This window comes from Triplophysa rosa, linkage group LG3, assembly GCF_024868665.1.
Source record: "Triplophysa rosa linkage group LG3, Trosa_1v2, whole genome shotgun sequence".
Classification (NCBI taxonomy): domain Eukaryota; kingdom Metazoa; phylum Chordata; class Actinopteri; order Cypriniformes; family Nemacheilidae; genus Triplophysa; species Triplophysa rosa.
The window spans coordinates 8441248-8457793 of record NC_079892.1 but is presented as its reverse complement, the minus strand read 5'-3'; the positions used below and the strand labels follow the sequence as shown (position 1 = coordinate 8457793).

Here is a 16546-nt window from a genome sequence, read left to right as displayed (position 1 = left end):
TACTTTTTAATGAACAATAAACAAAATAATAAAGTGGGATAATACTATATTTATATTACTTTAAAGTACACTTAAAATACAATGATAATGTATTTCTTCTTGTTTTTCTTTTTACATTAGTAAATATTAATTTTCAACACCAATTTTCAAACCTAAAACGACAACCTTTTTGATTTTTGGCAGGTTGCTGGGAAGTGCACTTGCGAACGCACATGGAGACTTGCGGTGCGGAGCTAGGATCGAGTATAGCATAGAGAAACACAAGCTGCGTGAAAGTGTCAAGTTTAAACAGCTTGTCCTCTTAGAAAGTTTAAGAGAAGCGGTGTTTTGGTAGACGTGCAGCGCGTTTCAACATTTACAACTTTAAAAGAAAACTAAAGTGTTGTTTTCTGCTGAACTGAGATAAACAAATAGCAGCATCAAGTTGTGACTGAACATCCTCTGATAACATTTCAGCTCTTCTTGTGGCTGTTGCAGCTGAAAGGAGGGTTAGTTTAATATTTTCTTTTAGTTAATGTCTTTATTTTCCTTTTAAAAGTGTTTCACAGAAGCCTCCATGCACTCTTTTACTTTATTCCCATCAGTAAAGGGCTTATTATGTTTTCCTAAGATCCACTGTATTCTTAGGGAACATTCATATGCTGGTTGTTGGGCGGTAAGTGGGGGAGGGAGGACCCGTGTAGATCGCTACTACTGGGCTTTGAGCTAATATTGAGCTCATATAATTCCGTGTCCTTACCTCGGACTGCAGCGGGTAAGTTTCTTCAAAGTGTCCACGTCTAATTTCATAATGCAGTTGAAGGTTTCCACTTTTGACAACCGCAACAGACTCCGAGCAAATGAGACAAACCGGTCTCGTGCATGTCGATGCAGGAAGAATAAATGCAAATCTCTCGACCCATTCATCTCGGAAAACATGGTTTTCGGCGTCAACTTTTCTAACTTTTGAAAAGGACGTTGTTTTTCAGTCACTGACTGGTACATCTGTCTGCGCGCTGTGCAGCGAGTCTCGGCTCTCTTCACTCAACGACGTCTGAACGTAGCGACAGTGCGCATATGTTAACTGTCCGTGGCGCCGTAGGACCCAAACTGCTACAGAGCGGACCTTGATGTGCCTGGTATAAATTTGATTGCATTAAAATATAATGTTAGGCGTTCATTTTTTTATTATGTCAAAAGTCTTTGAGGTCCGGACGGACGCATCTCGCGGTCCACATTCGGACCGGAGTCGGCTAGTTAGTGACCCCTGATTTAAACCCAGGTCCCGTTTAACACCGGGAACAAGCGAGATACCAGTAGTTTTAGCAGCATTCAGTACAAACGTAAATCTTATCCAGTATTACATTTAGTCGGTCTAAAACAGTGATTGTGCATCAAAAGGTTCAACCATGTCAGTACGCAAATGAGCGTTCTAAACTTATTTACAGAGCGCATTTTTAATTTTGGTCGCGCATGCGCACCACTTATGTGCATCCCTGATTATAACATTGTACAGTTAATGCACTGTGAACTAACAAGAGTAATTGTATTGATAATAAAGAACATTAACAAAAATTAATTCATGCTAAAAACCTATTAGTTCATGTTAGCTAATGCGCTAATGTTAATGTTAGCTAATGCAGGAACAACCCTGACATGGCCATAGCACTAATAGTCCATGCAGATTACATGCCAAAGATCAATTCTTATGATTTACTCAAATCCATCATAACAACGTTGTCAAAAGAGCCACAATCACAACCAGTAACTAATTGCCAAACGTTTATTAAACTCTACACCAGAACATCCTTCAACCCCAGAAACCTCAGTGCAGAACGTCTACGTTAATTCCATCAGTAAAGCATGAAAGCCAACACTTGGGTCAGATGAGATACAAGCATCAGAAGATGACACACATTATGATTCATCCAGGTTGTGGGAGTCGGCACACCACCTCCAGACCTTCGACTGGTACGTTCTTCAAGGTTTAACATCATTTTAAAAAGTGTCTAATTTGACACCCAGAAAACACACGTCTGGCGATTTGGTGCGGTAAATATCCACGTTGCAGATTTATGCACCGACATCCAGCGATTGCAAGCATTCAGCACAGCGTATCCTTCTCCAGCTTGCTTTTTTACTCTCTCCGCACAAAGAGCTGGGACGCTCCAGGCAGCACTTGCGGGAGAACGAACATACTGCCTACATCTGCCTGCAATTCAAACAGCTCTCCCACATTGTGTTGGTTGTATTAAAAAAGCACTTGTCAACAGCTTACATGGCTACAAGGTACACATTAAGCTCCGGGGCGATGCTATACAAATACAGAAAGTAGCTCGACAAAGATTACGGCATGAAGGTCTTAAAAACACTCTTTAGTTCGTAAGGCAAGAATACTCTATTAATGTGGATGGGTTGGTGAATGTCAGCACTACCAAACATTTTAAGCCTCATATTGTAAACATTATTTTGCAATGGAATGAAGGTAGTAACACAATGCTTCTGTTATATTTGCTACAATATGAAGGACTAACACAACGTTGGATAAACACAATGAGTGTGGAGCAATAGCATGAGCTGTAATGGTAGCTGAAGGGCTTGAGGGAATCAGGAGGGTAAGCTGAGATGGTGCCAATACCCCTCGGGCTCCTACATACACAGAGGGTCATTGAGGTAATATGAAACAGATTATTTACACAACTAACCAGAGATCTGTGAGAGTGGGGAGAAAGAAAAAGGTAAAAAACTTTCGACGCAGGAAATCCTTGACCACAGTGTACACAATAATAATTGATGAAATGTACAAACATGACATGAATGACAAATGATTGAAATTTGGGAAATACACACGCAGAAAGTATATATAGTAGTTAATGACAAAAGGACATGTACATATATACAATCTTAGAGAAAATGTATGACTGTGTGTACAACAAATGACAGAATCTACGACCATGATGTACAGCCGCCCTTCCAGAGACCGTTCCAAATTTTCATTTAATCAGCATTTCTAGATGTATTGTGGCCGGTGTCGGTTGAATTTCAACAAATCAAACCTCAGAGGTGACAAAGTCATCCAACAGCAATGTGAAAGACTGACAGCATGGCAAGACACGTGAAAACTGTGATAAAACTCGAGGTTGACACAAACTTTTCCTAAATACATGTAGAAATATTACTGTTGTATTGCTTAAAAGTAAATATGAACTTGTTTTCTTTACAGTATTTGAGCTCTGAAAAAATACAGAGCACCTTTCTGTTGTTTTCACCTGTTTCTCCAGTTTTCATTTTCTGCAAATAAATGCAAATAGAAAAAATATACAGTATATTTGAAATTTGGGAGAAATATTGCTAGTAGTTCACAGGATGAAACAAAAACGTTCATTTTACCCAAACACATACCTATAAATAGTGAAATCAGAAAAACTAAAAAATGTTTTGAAATGGTCTCTTAAGTTTTTTGTGGTAAGGTAAGGAGACAGATTTCAACACTTGACTTGATTTCAACAACTGACTTGTCAAACTGACTTTTCCCACTTAAAGGGACAGTTCACCCAAAAATGAACATTCTGTCATCATTTACTCACCCTCTTGTCTTTTCAAACCTGTATGACTTTCTTTCTTCTCCAGAACACAAAGATATTTTGAAAAAATGTTGGTGACCAAACAATGTTGGTACCCATTGACTTGCATTGCTTTTGTATCCATACAATAGAAGTCAATGGGTCAAAATCAACCTTGTCGTTGTTTAGTTACCAACATTCTTCAAAATATCTTCTTTGTATTCTGTGGAAGAAAGAAAGTCATACAGGTTTGAAATGACAAGAGGGTGAGTAAATGAATAAAAAAATCATTCTTGGGTCACTGATTTCTTTGACCCAACTCAATATGATTTTTGCTATTTTTAACCCCAAGTTACGATTGAAGCTTTAAGTAAAAAAATCACAACTGTTTTTGTTTTATCAAATCTATTGTCAAAAACCATACCCAAAACAATGCTTCGAGACTTAATTCTTTCTTGCAAGGTTGTGACTTGTGCCAACTGATGAAATGGAGTGTGAATACACTAAATGCAAGGAAGGAAAGGGAGAGAGAGAGAGAGAACGACTTGAATTTAATATTTCATGATTGCCTGAAGGATTTTTCACAGATCAATGTGACTCTGTACCCAAGCCAGTGTCAGCCAGAGCGCGTCAGAGTAAAGCAAGAGAGAGCGAGAACAGTTGAAAGTATGAGATATATAGAGCAAAAGACAGAGTAGAGTTCGAGAAGGACAAGAGTGAAAAAATAAAGCTAGAAAGAGAGAAAGAAAGTGACAGTGAAAGAAAGATTTGGCTCATCGGTTCAGGAGACTGTTAGTGTGGCTAACACCAGTGTGTGCGTTTGCTCCATGAGAGATACACCCTCTACTGGCTCCACAGCCACGGGCTTTGCTGGAGGCACACATTACCTCCGTTAATGGGTTTCCATTTGAGCAGCAGAAAGGAAGCCAATAACCTATCCACACTAATGGATTAGTCTACATGTGCGCAACCTCTGCAGCTAATCTTGGACTAACTGTTTTTGTTCTTCACAAAACAAACCGAGGAAACAAAGGATTTCACCGTACGTGGGTACACAAGTAAAACTAAAAAGGAAAACGTATAAGAAAAGGTCGAAATTGTGGTGTCGGTTGTGCCCATTGAAATGGAAAAAACAATAATCGTGTTAACGTGAATAACGGTAATCAAATCTCATCACACCACGTTTATTTATGGGCATGTTAAGCAACGCTTAAAGGGACAGTTCACCCAAAAATGAAAATTATATTTATGTACTCCCCCCAATGTCATTCCAAACGTGTTTGACTTTCTTTCTTCTGCAGAACACAAAAAATATATTTTGAAGAATGTTAAAACCCAAAACAACATTGGCCCCCTTTGACTTCCTTTGTAGACACAAAACCACTGAGACGTTTCTCAAAAGATCTTCTTTGGGGTTCCACAGAAGAAAGAGTCATATACAGGGTTTAAACCAAATGACAGAATCTTTGGGTGAACTGTCCCTTTAAGTCTGTGAGCAATAGCTTTCGATGAAAAAGGGTTACTATTGTTCTGACGGCTGTCACTCAAGCTAACTTTTCTAAAACTCTCGCAGTTGGAGGGAACTTGGTGAGTGTTGTCTTTCCACGGCCATCGCGAACCAATAAACTTACTATTTTAATTAGCAAAGATTAACAAGGGAGGTAATTAATTTCTGAGATGGGCATCTTAAAACCGCCGAAGGCTTGACTTTGTTGACGAAGCCGAACGCGTTTTCATTGATGTGGGCAAAATAGAGGGGCATCATTATAAGGTGGCGAAAAAAAGCACGCGCACGCATTCTAAAAGAGTCGATGGCTGGAAATGCTTGTCTTTGAGGGCTATTGTACTGCGGGATATTATTCGAAACCGAATGTGGAACAGCTCATTCTTTTCACCAAACAGCCGGCAGAATCTTCATAAGATGGGACAGGTAAAGAAAGTAGAAGGTGTTGCGCTGGCCTTCTGCAAACAAGCAGATCACAATCAGGATGGGCTCAAGGAAACAGAAGAGTCATTGCAAGGTGAAGTTCAGCCATTAAGAACGAAAAATAATATCAGCACCTCTCAATAAGTAAATCGTGGGACTGTGTAGGTTTGTGAAAGCTTAAATATACGGCAGGGATGTCGTTCAGAAATCGCTCGCATACAGGGGCAACAAAAAGATGCATAGATGCTTAAAAGGAACCTTGGGTATAAAGAGATGTATGGCTTAATATATTAACAATGGCGTTTACTTTATGAATGTGAAATTAAAAAACAGTGTAACTGTCACGGTATTCATAAACTTTGAAAAAATATTTTTACTCTGAGGCCGCCATTTTTTTTGCGTCAAAATCCTTGACGTCAAATGGTTGTAACCTAAACCCGTTCTCTTAACGCTACAGCAAAGCACACACGTTTTCCATATATAAAAGTAAATATGAGACGTCAAACATAAGATCAGATATATAAATACTGTACACAGGGCCAGTAGGTGGCGGTTTGTCCTATTGACACAAGCCAGCCTGCCTGCCATAAAAGAAGAATGCGTTCAGTAAGTGTCTGTTCAAGGTACACATGCATTAAATCATAACTTTAAACTACCGTCTTTAAGACAGTTAAGACTATTTAAGACATCATCATCCATTTTTTTTCTTTATTATTTCTTTATTATTTAGATATTTTATCCTACAGTTCATTATATTTACTGAAGAACTGATTAGTGTGTCTGTGTTCAGTTTGGCTGCCTGTGCGTGCAACCATGTTACATCATCGAAAAAGAACACAACGGCCTCCTTAGGTTAAAAAGAGTATTACATTTAGTTTTTTTTTTATTAAGAAATGAAAATATTTGATGTGTTTCTAACGACAAATGCTAGTAGTGTAAGGCAATTACAACGTATTAAGCCATACATCTGACTATACCCAGAGTTTCCTTTAACCTCATGCAAGAACAACACATGGACCCCGGGGCAACAGAAGAAGTAATATGGTCTGACGAGCCATGTTCTTTATTTTCTTCTACATCCAGAGAGGTAAAGGTTTAGACAATACATTTAAATTTAAATAATATGGCCTCCACAACTACCTGATCTGATCACCACTGAACCTTTATGTCAAGTTCCAAAAAACACAATGAGTAGCAGATTTCTATCTCAAAGCATTTTTCTTGGAGAATGACGCAATACTTATGACATTTTTCCAAGGAAGATTGAAGCCGATCGGCTCTACTTTTCATTTGGTCATTGATAGAAATACACTGCATAGGATTTGCTATTGCGTCTACTCCATCTATAAAAGGGATAGTTCACCCAAAAAATAAATTAATCTTACATCATTTCCTCACTCTAAAGTTGTTCCAAACCTGTATAAATTTTGTTGTTCTGCTGAAAATAAAGAAAGATATTTGGAAGAATGTTTGAAACCACAATTGGGTCACTATTGACCACGGACCGTTGGCTAAACGTCGGATGCATAAGGCACACTTTCCTGGAAACACTTTAGCACGTTTGAAGTCATCATCTGATTGGTTGAATTTTACAAGATTTCCTGGAGACGTGCGTGTCACGTTCTTTAATGGTCTGCCTGGAAACAACATGAAGCCGGCTGAACTAAGAAGTAAGCTGTCGTGTTTACAATAAGTTGGTGCATGGTGGGCGTCCTGGCACATTATGGCTGCCGTCGCAACATCCAGGTGGATGCTGCACATTTGTGGGGCTTCAGGAGATTCCCCCTTCCATGTAAAGCACTTTGAGTACCCAGAAAAGCGCTATATAAATGTAACGAAATGACTAAACGCTTAATTCTTAAAAGTATGTGAGGGTCACGGTAAGGGTGACCCCGAATAGTCGAAGATTCAATGCTTCGATCGCAGGAGCCTGATTCGACTACCAATCTAACAGTCGAATCTTCGCAGAGGGGGATCATGACATTGTGGTTATATGGGCAGTGGCGTAGCGGACAGGCACGCACTTCGCCGGCAAAATTATTATTTATGATGTAAAGAAATGGGACATTTTTAGGGTTGGGTACCACAACCCGCGTGCATATAAGCTAGAGGTCTGGCTATGACCCAGCGCAGGATCGCGTCTCTCTGCGTCTTCTGTGCCGTGAGACCGGTAACAAGAAGCAGCATGTACCGCACGCACCCGCAGATGACTCGCAAATAAATGTGTACACCGTTTCCAAACATTTGTCACTTACTGAATGTTTGGGCATATAAATATGAATTAACACTTGTCTGTAAATGCAAGTGGTTTCGTTACTTAGACTGAACTTTGCGCTGCATGATACAAAAAATAAAATAAAGTAAGATAACTAAAATCACCGCATATAGCAAGCACGGTTAGGGCTGTCACGATTATGAAATCTGGCTGACGATTAATTGTCTAATAAATCATTGCGATTATGATGATTAATTGTCTGTTTTAGAGCTTTGACTTAATTCTCATACATTTTTTATTCAGCTTTGAAACGACCATATTGTTCTGAATATAAAGACTATGTTCTTTTCCTTGGAAATACATAGGAAAAAATTGGGTCATCATACTTAAGGTTTAGGCTTTTACCTGTCAATAATACAACCGCCAAATACTTGTAAATTAAGTAAATTGATCAGGAGTGAATTGAAGCCACCATTAAAATCCTATCAGTCATATAAAAGCTTCTAGTCAGTTTTTTTCTCATTTGCAAGACTACAATAAAAGTTTACTTCTATGTTAATGAGATTTTGGTAGACTGGTTTTCACACTGAAATAATATTAAATTGTACTGCAGGTTATTTTTATGGTATATGCTTTAGTTTAGTGATTGTGTTGTGGTGGTACATTTTACAAGTATTACCATGCTTTAGTTACAATATATACAATAAAATATGCAATATGCAGATGCACTACAGCTCCCCCTAGTGTCTTCTATAGAGATGTGCAATAATTGCGATGATCTGAAACATGGCGATGAGGTCAAACAATCGCGATGAGACGATTATTTAATAATCGTGACAGCCCTAAGCACGGTGAAGTCGCAGACTTTCGGAACTTGTCATTCTCAGCACTGAAACCAAGCGTGCATGACAGGAGCACGGAGAAAGAGTAAGAGTTCGCAGGAAAAAAGGTGAAAAGGACTTTTTGACTGTTTAAATGGTAAGATGCTTTATTGCATTACTTAATAAAGTAACTTTATTGGTGGTTCATTGGTAATGAACGTGCTGTATTCCCGTTTGTAAAAAATAATTCATTATTATAGAGTAGATTTAAAAATAGTTTTCAGGCGAGATCTGGTCTAGTATTGTATGGCACATACAGCATTGTTACGTGGTGTTTAAGGAAAATATCCATAAATTTTACTATTTGTGGCTTGTGTTTTGAAAATTATGTTCCCCTGCATTTCAGACATTTTGCTTAAACACATTTATTTTGCACATTGTGATTCTGGCTTATTTTGTTTAATTTCTTATTTTTATTTATTATAAAGGTATAACAAATTCTGTAAATTAATGTGTGATTGTTTTTTGGTGCATCAATGTTGCGCTGCACTTTGCACTGTACCCTTGACCACCTGGTGTCATCCCCACACACACACACACACACATACACACACACACACACACACACACACACACACACACACACACACACACGTATGATCTGACTATCAGTCCACTATAGGCAAGACGTGACAAATCTAATTCGACTATGTAAATCCTTAGTCGGGGACACCCCTAGTTCACAGCATTAACTTAAAATCAGGGCTGTACAGTGCGACATACATGTTGCACATTGTACGGAAAAATCGGTCTATTCTAAGAATAAATGTAATAGTGTAGCACGTGCGACTAGGTTTAGAAGGTGCATTAGACAGAGCCGCTTGTTTGTGTGAAGTGTGTTTGTCGTGTTTGCCGTGTTTGCCATTATTTATTTTAGTTTTTGCAATTAAAACTTGTTTACAGGCTGCTTCGAGTCCATTGATTTAGAGCCCTATGATCTGCGGGACGTGGAAAAACATGGAAGGAATCATGAAAGTGGAATTCTACTATTTAAATATATATATATAAACTGTACTAAACACTATATAGTATACTTTAGTATATTTGAACCTTACTATAATAAATATTATAGTACACAAGATTTTACTGCAGTTTACTGTAGTAAATACTATAGAATACTATGGTATTTTTATGGAAAAATGTATTTACTATGATAGTAAAGCATTGAAAATACAGAACTCAGAAAAATTAAAAAGGAAAAACGAATTTGGGAAAAACTTATATGGCCCTAATTTATCCATTTGTTTAAAGCAGCAACGAGTAACTTTTGCTTACTGTTGCCCCACGTGGTTGATAAGTGGAATTGTCTGTATGCATTTTCGTAAAAACTGTCGCAAAGATTTCCCGCTGGCAGCTCAATACACGTGAGTTTGCTTACTAAGCCGACGGACCCAGATACGTCGTTCAAACTATGTCCACCGATCAGGTAAAGTAGACCGTGTTACCTGTTCTTCGTATAGCAGTACAAAGATTTATGTATCGTTTCTCCATAATTATAAACTGTAATGTCAACAAAGAACGGTAAGTAAGCCTAGTTGTTTTTGCTTGCATAGTTGGTCTCGTGTATGTATCTCGCGTATGTAACTTAGCATTGTTTGCAAAGGGTGTCATTTGTATAATATAATGAAATATTGTCCACAAAATCATGTATCATGCAACAATGACCATAGTAGCTTATACAGCATACATTGTCATAAGTTTATAAAGTTGTATCATAGCATAGCATACCACACGGGTGCCAACACTATGGGCTGTACTACAGGGCTATACTACAACCTCAAAGTAGACTCGGGGGTAGCAGCTGATTGTTAGAAGTTAGCACAGAGCGTGCTAGCTACATGGAAAATTTGTATTTAACCAAAACACAATGCATGGACTTGAATGTGTTTTGTAACCTATAGTACTTTTCTTTTGTTATTATATCGGAGGTCACTAAACACAATCGTGACCAGGCATTGTGTTTTGTGTAATATATGTTATAACCACAGTCAACTCGGTATGAAATCAGCACATAGCATGTACATACAGTATATATAACGACAACATTAGCCTAATCAACGATTGAACTGTTCAACATTTGCATGGTTTACTGGTCTGAACAAAATAATCTGCTACTTTTTACCACAACACGTTTAGTGTGGTTGTTTAGTCTTTATTTACAAGCACTACACACATTCATGATGAGACACGACAACGTGCTAGCTATCGACAACGGCAACCATATATTATCTCTCAGCTACCTTACGCTTATAAAGTGCGAACCGGTGTTGCGCCAATGACACAGACTAATAACAAATACGTTAAAAAGTACAGGACGGTAACAAATAATGTACAAACAACACAAATCCAGGAGCCGGACCGCTAGGTCTGCATCCGTTTTGCAACCCGTTGCCTCTTGCTGATTGCGCAACGAGTGTAAGCCCGTCCGATATTGATTCGTGACCGGCCTCGTGTCCGATCACTCTCTCGCTTTCTTTTCTTTGCTTCCTCCGACAAAACCCTCTTTGGTTTTTTGGCTGGCTCTGCCATGGTGATGTTTTGGATAGTTTCGTCTTACTGTTAGCTCTGCTGTTGGCCAACGTCTCCCAGGCTACAACTAAAACGTGACGTATGCCGTAAAGCAGTGGATAGGCGGGGCTTGTACCGGCCCGAACAGCAGTTACAAGTGCAATTTCAGCCGATAGGAGGCTGCTTAGGTAGTAACGGCAGTAAAATTCATCCAGTTAAAAGTTGTCCTACCACTAAAATAATTTTAAAGACATTATTTTAAGGTCAAAAAGTTACTCGTTGCCGCTTTAACGTTAATGTCCTTTTTCAGTTACCTGCCTACTTATGTGCTGACCTGCACTTGTTTTTTTAAAGACGATTAACAGACGTATACTTGTGCTACAACTGTTTGGCCTGTGCTACAAAACTTTAAACCTCTGTAGCACCAGTGCTATGTGCAAAAAAAGTTAACTTACAGCCCTGCTTATAATCATTGTTGTCTTTTGACACGTTCGTGAATGTACACTGGTCTGTAACTGCGGGGACATTTCCATGCCTCTAAAAACAATGCGGCACAAAATGAAATGTGATTGGTTGCTTTACCTGTCAGTCATATGGTCTCTTGGGCGGGCCTTGGCCAAAGAAAGCGGCGAAAGTTCCCAGACCTTCAGTAAGAAGGTCTGGCTACGGGAGACTACTATTGACTAGGCCAAAACAATTACTATGGTAGTCAATGATGTCCCAGAACTGCTCGGTTACCCACATGCTAAAACAAATCCTTTGTTCAAAAGAACAAAGAAATTTATACATGTTTAAAACAACTTAAGGGTGAAAATTTAGGGTGAAAAAAGTAAAAATTTTAGGTAAACTGTCCCTTTAAGTGCATAAGGTCCACAGAGATTAATAAAAAAAAACTCTTTTAAATGACTAACTAAAATTAATTGAAAAAAGAAAAAAATCTGTAAAATAACTGTGGAAAAACCCGTTCAAAAACCCTAAACCCATAATTAAATTAATTTAATTTTTAAATGATCATTTATCATTTTTACTTATTTTAAAAATCTTGTTTTGTCAGACATTTTAAAATAAGTCTTTAAAATTCATCCAAACACAGCAAGATTGTAAAAAGTTTTATCCCATTTAAAATCTTGACACTACAACTGACCTGTGCAAAAAAATGACCTCCCTTTCCACAATGTATAAAAAATGACTTGATCAAAACAAACTTATAACAAGAGCACACATCATCACTCTTTCAAAGCCCAAGCACTAACAAAGCCCTTCCTCGTCTTAAAATGGTAGCCCGAGGTCAGAACGAGGCAATTTTTGGCATTGCGTTATTCCACGCAACCCTCACGAACAGATAACAGACTCTTCATGCTGCTCCTTATCATGTCAAAACACATGCAGATAACCCACAGATAGCACACGCAAGACTCATCGTGAGAAATCAACCTGCAGCATCAGCCACAGGAAACGTAAGAGAATCTGTGCGAATGCTACTGAACTTTCTATAACAGGAACAACATTAAAGACAGATCTGTAGGCGAAGGTGATGTGTATGGGATTGAAGACAGAACAGATGTACCATCAGGGTAGACAAGTTATGTATTTTTCACTCATCTGAATACCAAATTCAAGGCAACTTGCCGCATTATTACATCACATATTACAGCAAATGTCATATGATATAATTAACGTTATACCTGTAACATCTCAAAGTGAGCACAAATGAGATTTTAGAACAGGGTTGACTTTAATATTTCAATAATAAATATAGCTGCAAGCAGAAATTATGGGGTCAAGTGCACAAAAAGAATACACGTGGTCGTGTCTGATCATGAGTTTTTGAAAATCTTGACCCCTAATTAATAAGAGTTCACCTTTATCAAATGGGTTCGAGTGGTGCACCGTACCTTAAGAAAAAGGACATGAGCACACTCTCACGACTAGCAATGTTTTAACTCCCCACCGCCGCAGCAAGCAGCTTTGGTAGTACTCATTATCGGCTACACATTTCAATCTGACTTTGGTATTCCGTGTTTGCCCCCTCCCCGTTTGGTTTTGCCCTCTGGCCAATCTGGCAGAGGGGGAGATTTTAATTGTGGCTATAGAACTCTGCACGGTTCTTTGCCTGTGAGCGAGCCCTCACTTCAGTGAGTGAGAGCTTGCTTTAGTGATATTGGGTCCGGTCCATCCCTTCAGGCTGCTTTTAATGGCCCTTTCCACTCTTTCATAGCCGGCCTGAGATTGTTTTCCATGCGATGCCTGTTAATTCTGCTGCAGGGAAGGGCAACTGTATATCCATTCTCCTTTCTGTATGAGATACATTTCTTTCTCCATTTTTCTTTTTTACAATACTTTCTATCCTTCATGAAGGCTGATTGCAAGGCGACATGTTTCACTTATGGAATGCGTGTAGAGTACGAAACATGCTCATGGTTAGCTGATGTCAAGAAAGGGGGGATTTCAAAAATAATATAAGATGATACACACCAGACATGATACGAAATCACGCTCTAGCCCTCTTTTTCCACATGGATTGTTTCTTAATCCTCTCATTCCGTTCGACCCTTTGGCGTCAGAACTGGGATGAACATGTTAATATGGGCTGGGTATGTAAGGACAGCTCAACTGTGAACTCTTGTGTACGTGATCCACCCTCGGGCTCAGTCTGGTATGCAGGCCCACAGGACCTCCCCGGCCTTTATTACAGCGTGGCCTGAAACTCGCCCTTCAGAAACATTCTCATCACCCACACTTGTGACTAATCTACCCCCGGGCCGTCCCGTAGGGCTGGCCCCTGGCCTAAGCGCTTCATCAACCCAGAGACAGACGGACTAGGAATCAAACATAAACCGCCCCGAGGGCGAGGGGCCAGACAAAGGGCATCTGAAACACAGCGCTCTTTCCTACACCACCACAAACAAGAAGAGAATAACTTTATCCCCATCTAAGTTCTCTGCATCTAGCCTCAAAATGACACCACGGGAGGTTTGTATTTAGAGCTGAACACAAGGTATTTCGCTGTCAGGGTGCGGGGGTGGGGGAAAGAATGACTGGAGCCATTATGACATGTCTGCCTCCCGCCTAGGGCCATGGCACCCTTCAGGCACATTGCTGTGGAGATGAAATCTCTGACTGGACCCTTCAGAGCAGACCCAGCCACGGGCCCCTGGGCGAGGACCGACCCCTTTAGAAAAGTCACATTCACTTCGCACTACATCGAGAGGGATGGAGCGCGAGTGCGTTGGGAGGGGCAACCGCCAACGGCAAAGTTGGTTGGATCCGAAAGACAGACAGAAATGATGGGTTGAAAATGAAGAGAGAAGACATCTTCTTGCCTTCCTTTTTAGACGTGTGAGACGCAAAACTATCCTACCTGTGACGCCACATATGCTTCTGGTTCTATTCGAAACAAAAACATTCAGGGCGGTGTTTGCGCATTTGTTTTGGTAATGGTTTATGTGGGAAGATGAAGGTAATCTATAGTGAAAGAGGTCAGCAGAGCATTCATAGAGCAGAAATAATGCTTTTATTTGGTTATTTATGCTCTCTATAAAGGGACATTTAGTGCCCTCCACAGTAGCAGATTGTTGTAACTCAGCTAAAGCAGAGATCTAAGCCACGCGTGGGTCATTAGGATACAGCCCATACTGTTATTGTTAATAGCGGTAATGATCACTTATGCGTGATATTGTCCGACACATTTCTTTTGATAATCCGCCACGGGCAGTGGGGTGTGAAGTCTTTCCATAAAAATGCATGATTTGATAAATTAACACATGTAAAATGGACAAACAAAAATAGCTCGAGAGCATGTTATTGGTCCTAATATATAGGGGAAAAATCTTTCTAAGTAATCATTTTTCTTTTCTAGTTTAATTTACAGTTAAGAATCTGATGACATTTTCAATTAGATGAAACTCAAAACATGACATTCTTGAAACTACTTGGCACCAGACCACATGTACCACATGGAGGTACAAATAAATTGGGGTTCATCGGTCTTACCTCTGCACCCACTGAGGCCCCTGGGGAATCAAGCTTGCGTTTCTTGCGGGGTCCAATGGCGGCGAGGGCTGTGAGGTTGGCGTCCCGTTGTCTCATCTGGGCGAGTTCTTGCTGCTGCATCTGTATAGCAAGAATATTCAATCAATATTAACTGCATGAAAGTATTAAGAATTTATATCAAAACTGCATTCACCAAAGGAAAAAAACAAAGCCAGCAAAAGAATAATGTTCAAGTTTGAAGTAAGCTTTGGTTTACGGTTCTGGGTTTGTGTAAACAAACTGCAAGTCACTGTGAAACGTAAATAAGATTGCACATGGTTACACATAACAAGGACAATATGATCCCATTTTTTATTTGTAATTTTTATCTTAAAGGGATAGTTCACCCAAAACTGAAAATTCTGTCATTATTTACTCAGCATTTCAAATGTATGAATGACTTTCTTTCTTCTGCAGAACCCAAAAGAAGATATTTTGAAAAATGTCGGTAACCAAACAACACTGGACCCTATTGACTTTCATTATATTGACAAAACACTTTTCTCAAAATATATTCCTGTGTGTTCCACAAAAGAAAGAGTTATATAAAGGTTTTGACCGACATGAGGACCGCTGAATGATGACAGATTTTTTATCTTTGGATGAACTATCCCTTCAAATTTCTTGAAGTGTAAAGCTATAACAAAAACAACACATCCAAAGACAGAAAATCTAAAACAACCTAAAATGAGTCTATACATTAAGTAGTTAGTGTTAAATTAATTGAATTAAATACTTCAGGAAAAGTTAAAACAATCCCTAGCCAAAGCGCACAGAAATATCAACAGTAATGCAACAATACATATGAAAAAGGCAATGTATATATTGTGGATATCTGTGAATAACAAGCTCCCAAATAAGTATTACTGTGCATCACATTGCCATACTTGAATTATCATTTTCAAATATTTGTACGCTGTGTATTTCACATTCATTCCAAACTGCCCCGAAGAGCTCTATGGAGCAAATGAAGCTCCGAACATCACACGGAGCTTCAATGCAGCAAATAACTCTGAGCTTTTGCCATATCTCAATGCTTAATTCAATTTCTTTCCACGAGGGAATGAGAGAGAAAGTGAGTGAGTGTGAGAGAATGAGAGAGCAAGCGATTTTCAAAAAGCACAGCCCGCAGGTAAAGTCATCTCACCCTAGCAGGCAGTGACAGAGCCAGCCAGGCCGGAAGGGGAGGATGAGGAGGGGGGCTGCGCGTCCTCTGTTCCCTAGCTCCGAGTGAACGCTGCAGGGCACAGAACGTGAAGAGTCCTCACCTCTCCTCGCACCACAGTGGCCACGAACTCGTAAAAACACTGGCAGCAAGAATGGCCTGCGTGTCACCGACGGCTCCATTGGAAAACGTGTTTAGTTGAAGCAAATGCCAAGCTTAGAAGGGACAGCGCACCCAAAATTACAGTTTTTCCTAACCTGCACAATTATTTTTTTC

The 16546-nt window shown here is 39.4% G+C and overlaps 1 protein-coding gene across 2 annotated transcripts in view; it reads right to left on the bottom strand.

The window, feature by feature from the left end:
- Positions 1-16546, bottom strand: part of si:dkey-219c3.2 (transcription initiation factor TFIID subunit 4) — a 44453-nt gene that overhangs the window by 5598 nt on the left and 22309 nt on the right. For both annotated transcript variants that reach the window (XM_057329614.1, XM_057329615.1), the window contains exon 13: positions 15067-15186. In XM_057329614.1, the coding sequence (XP_057185597.1) occupies positions 15067-15186 (120 nt within the window). The remainder of the gene's footprint in view (positions 1-15066; positions 15187-16546) is intronic.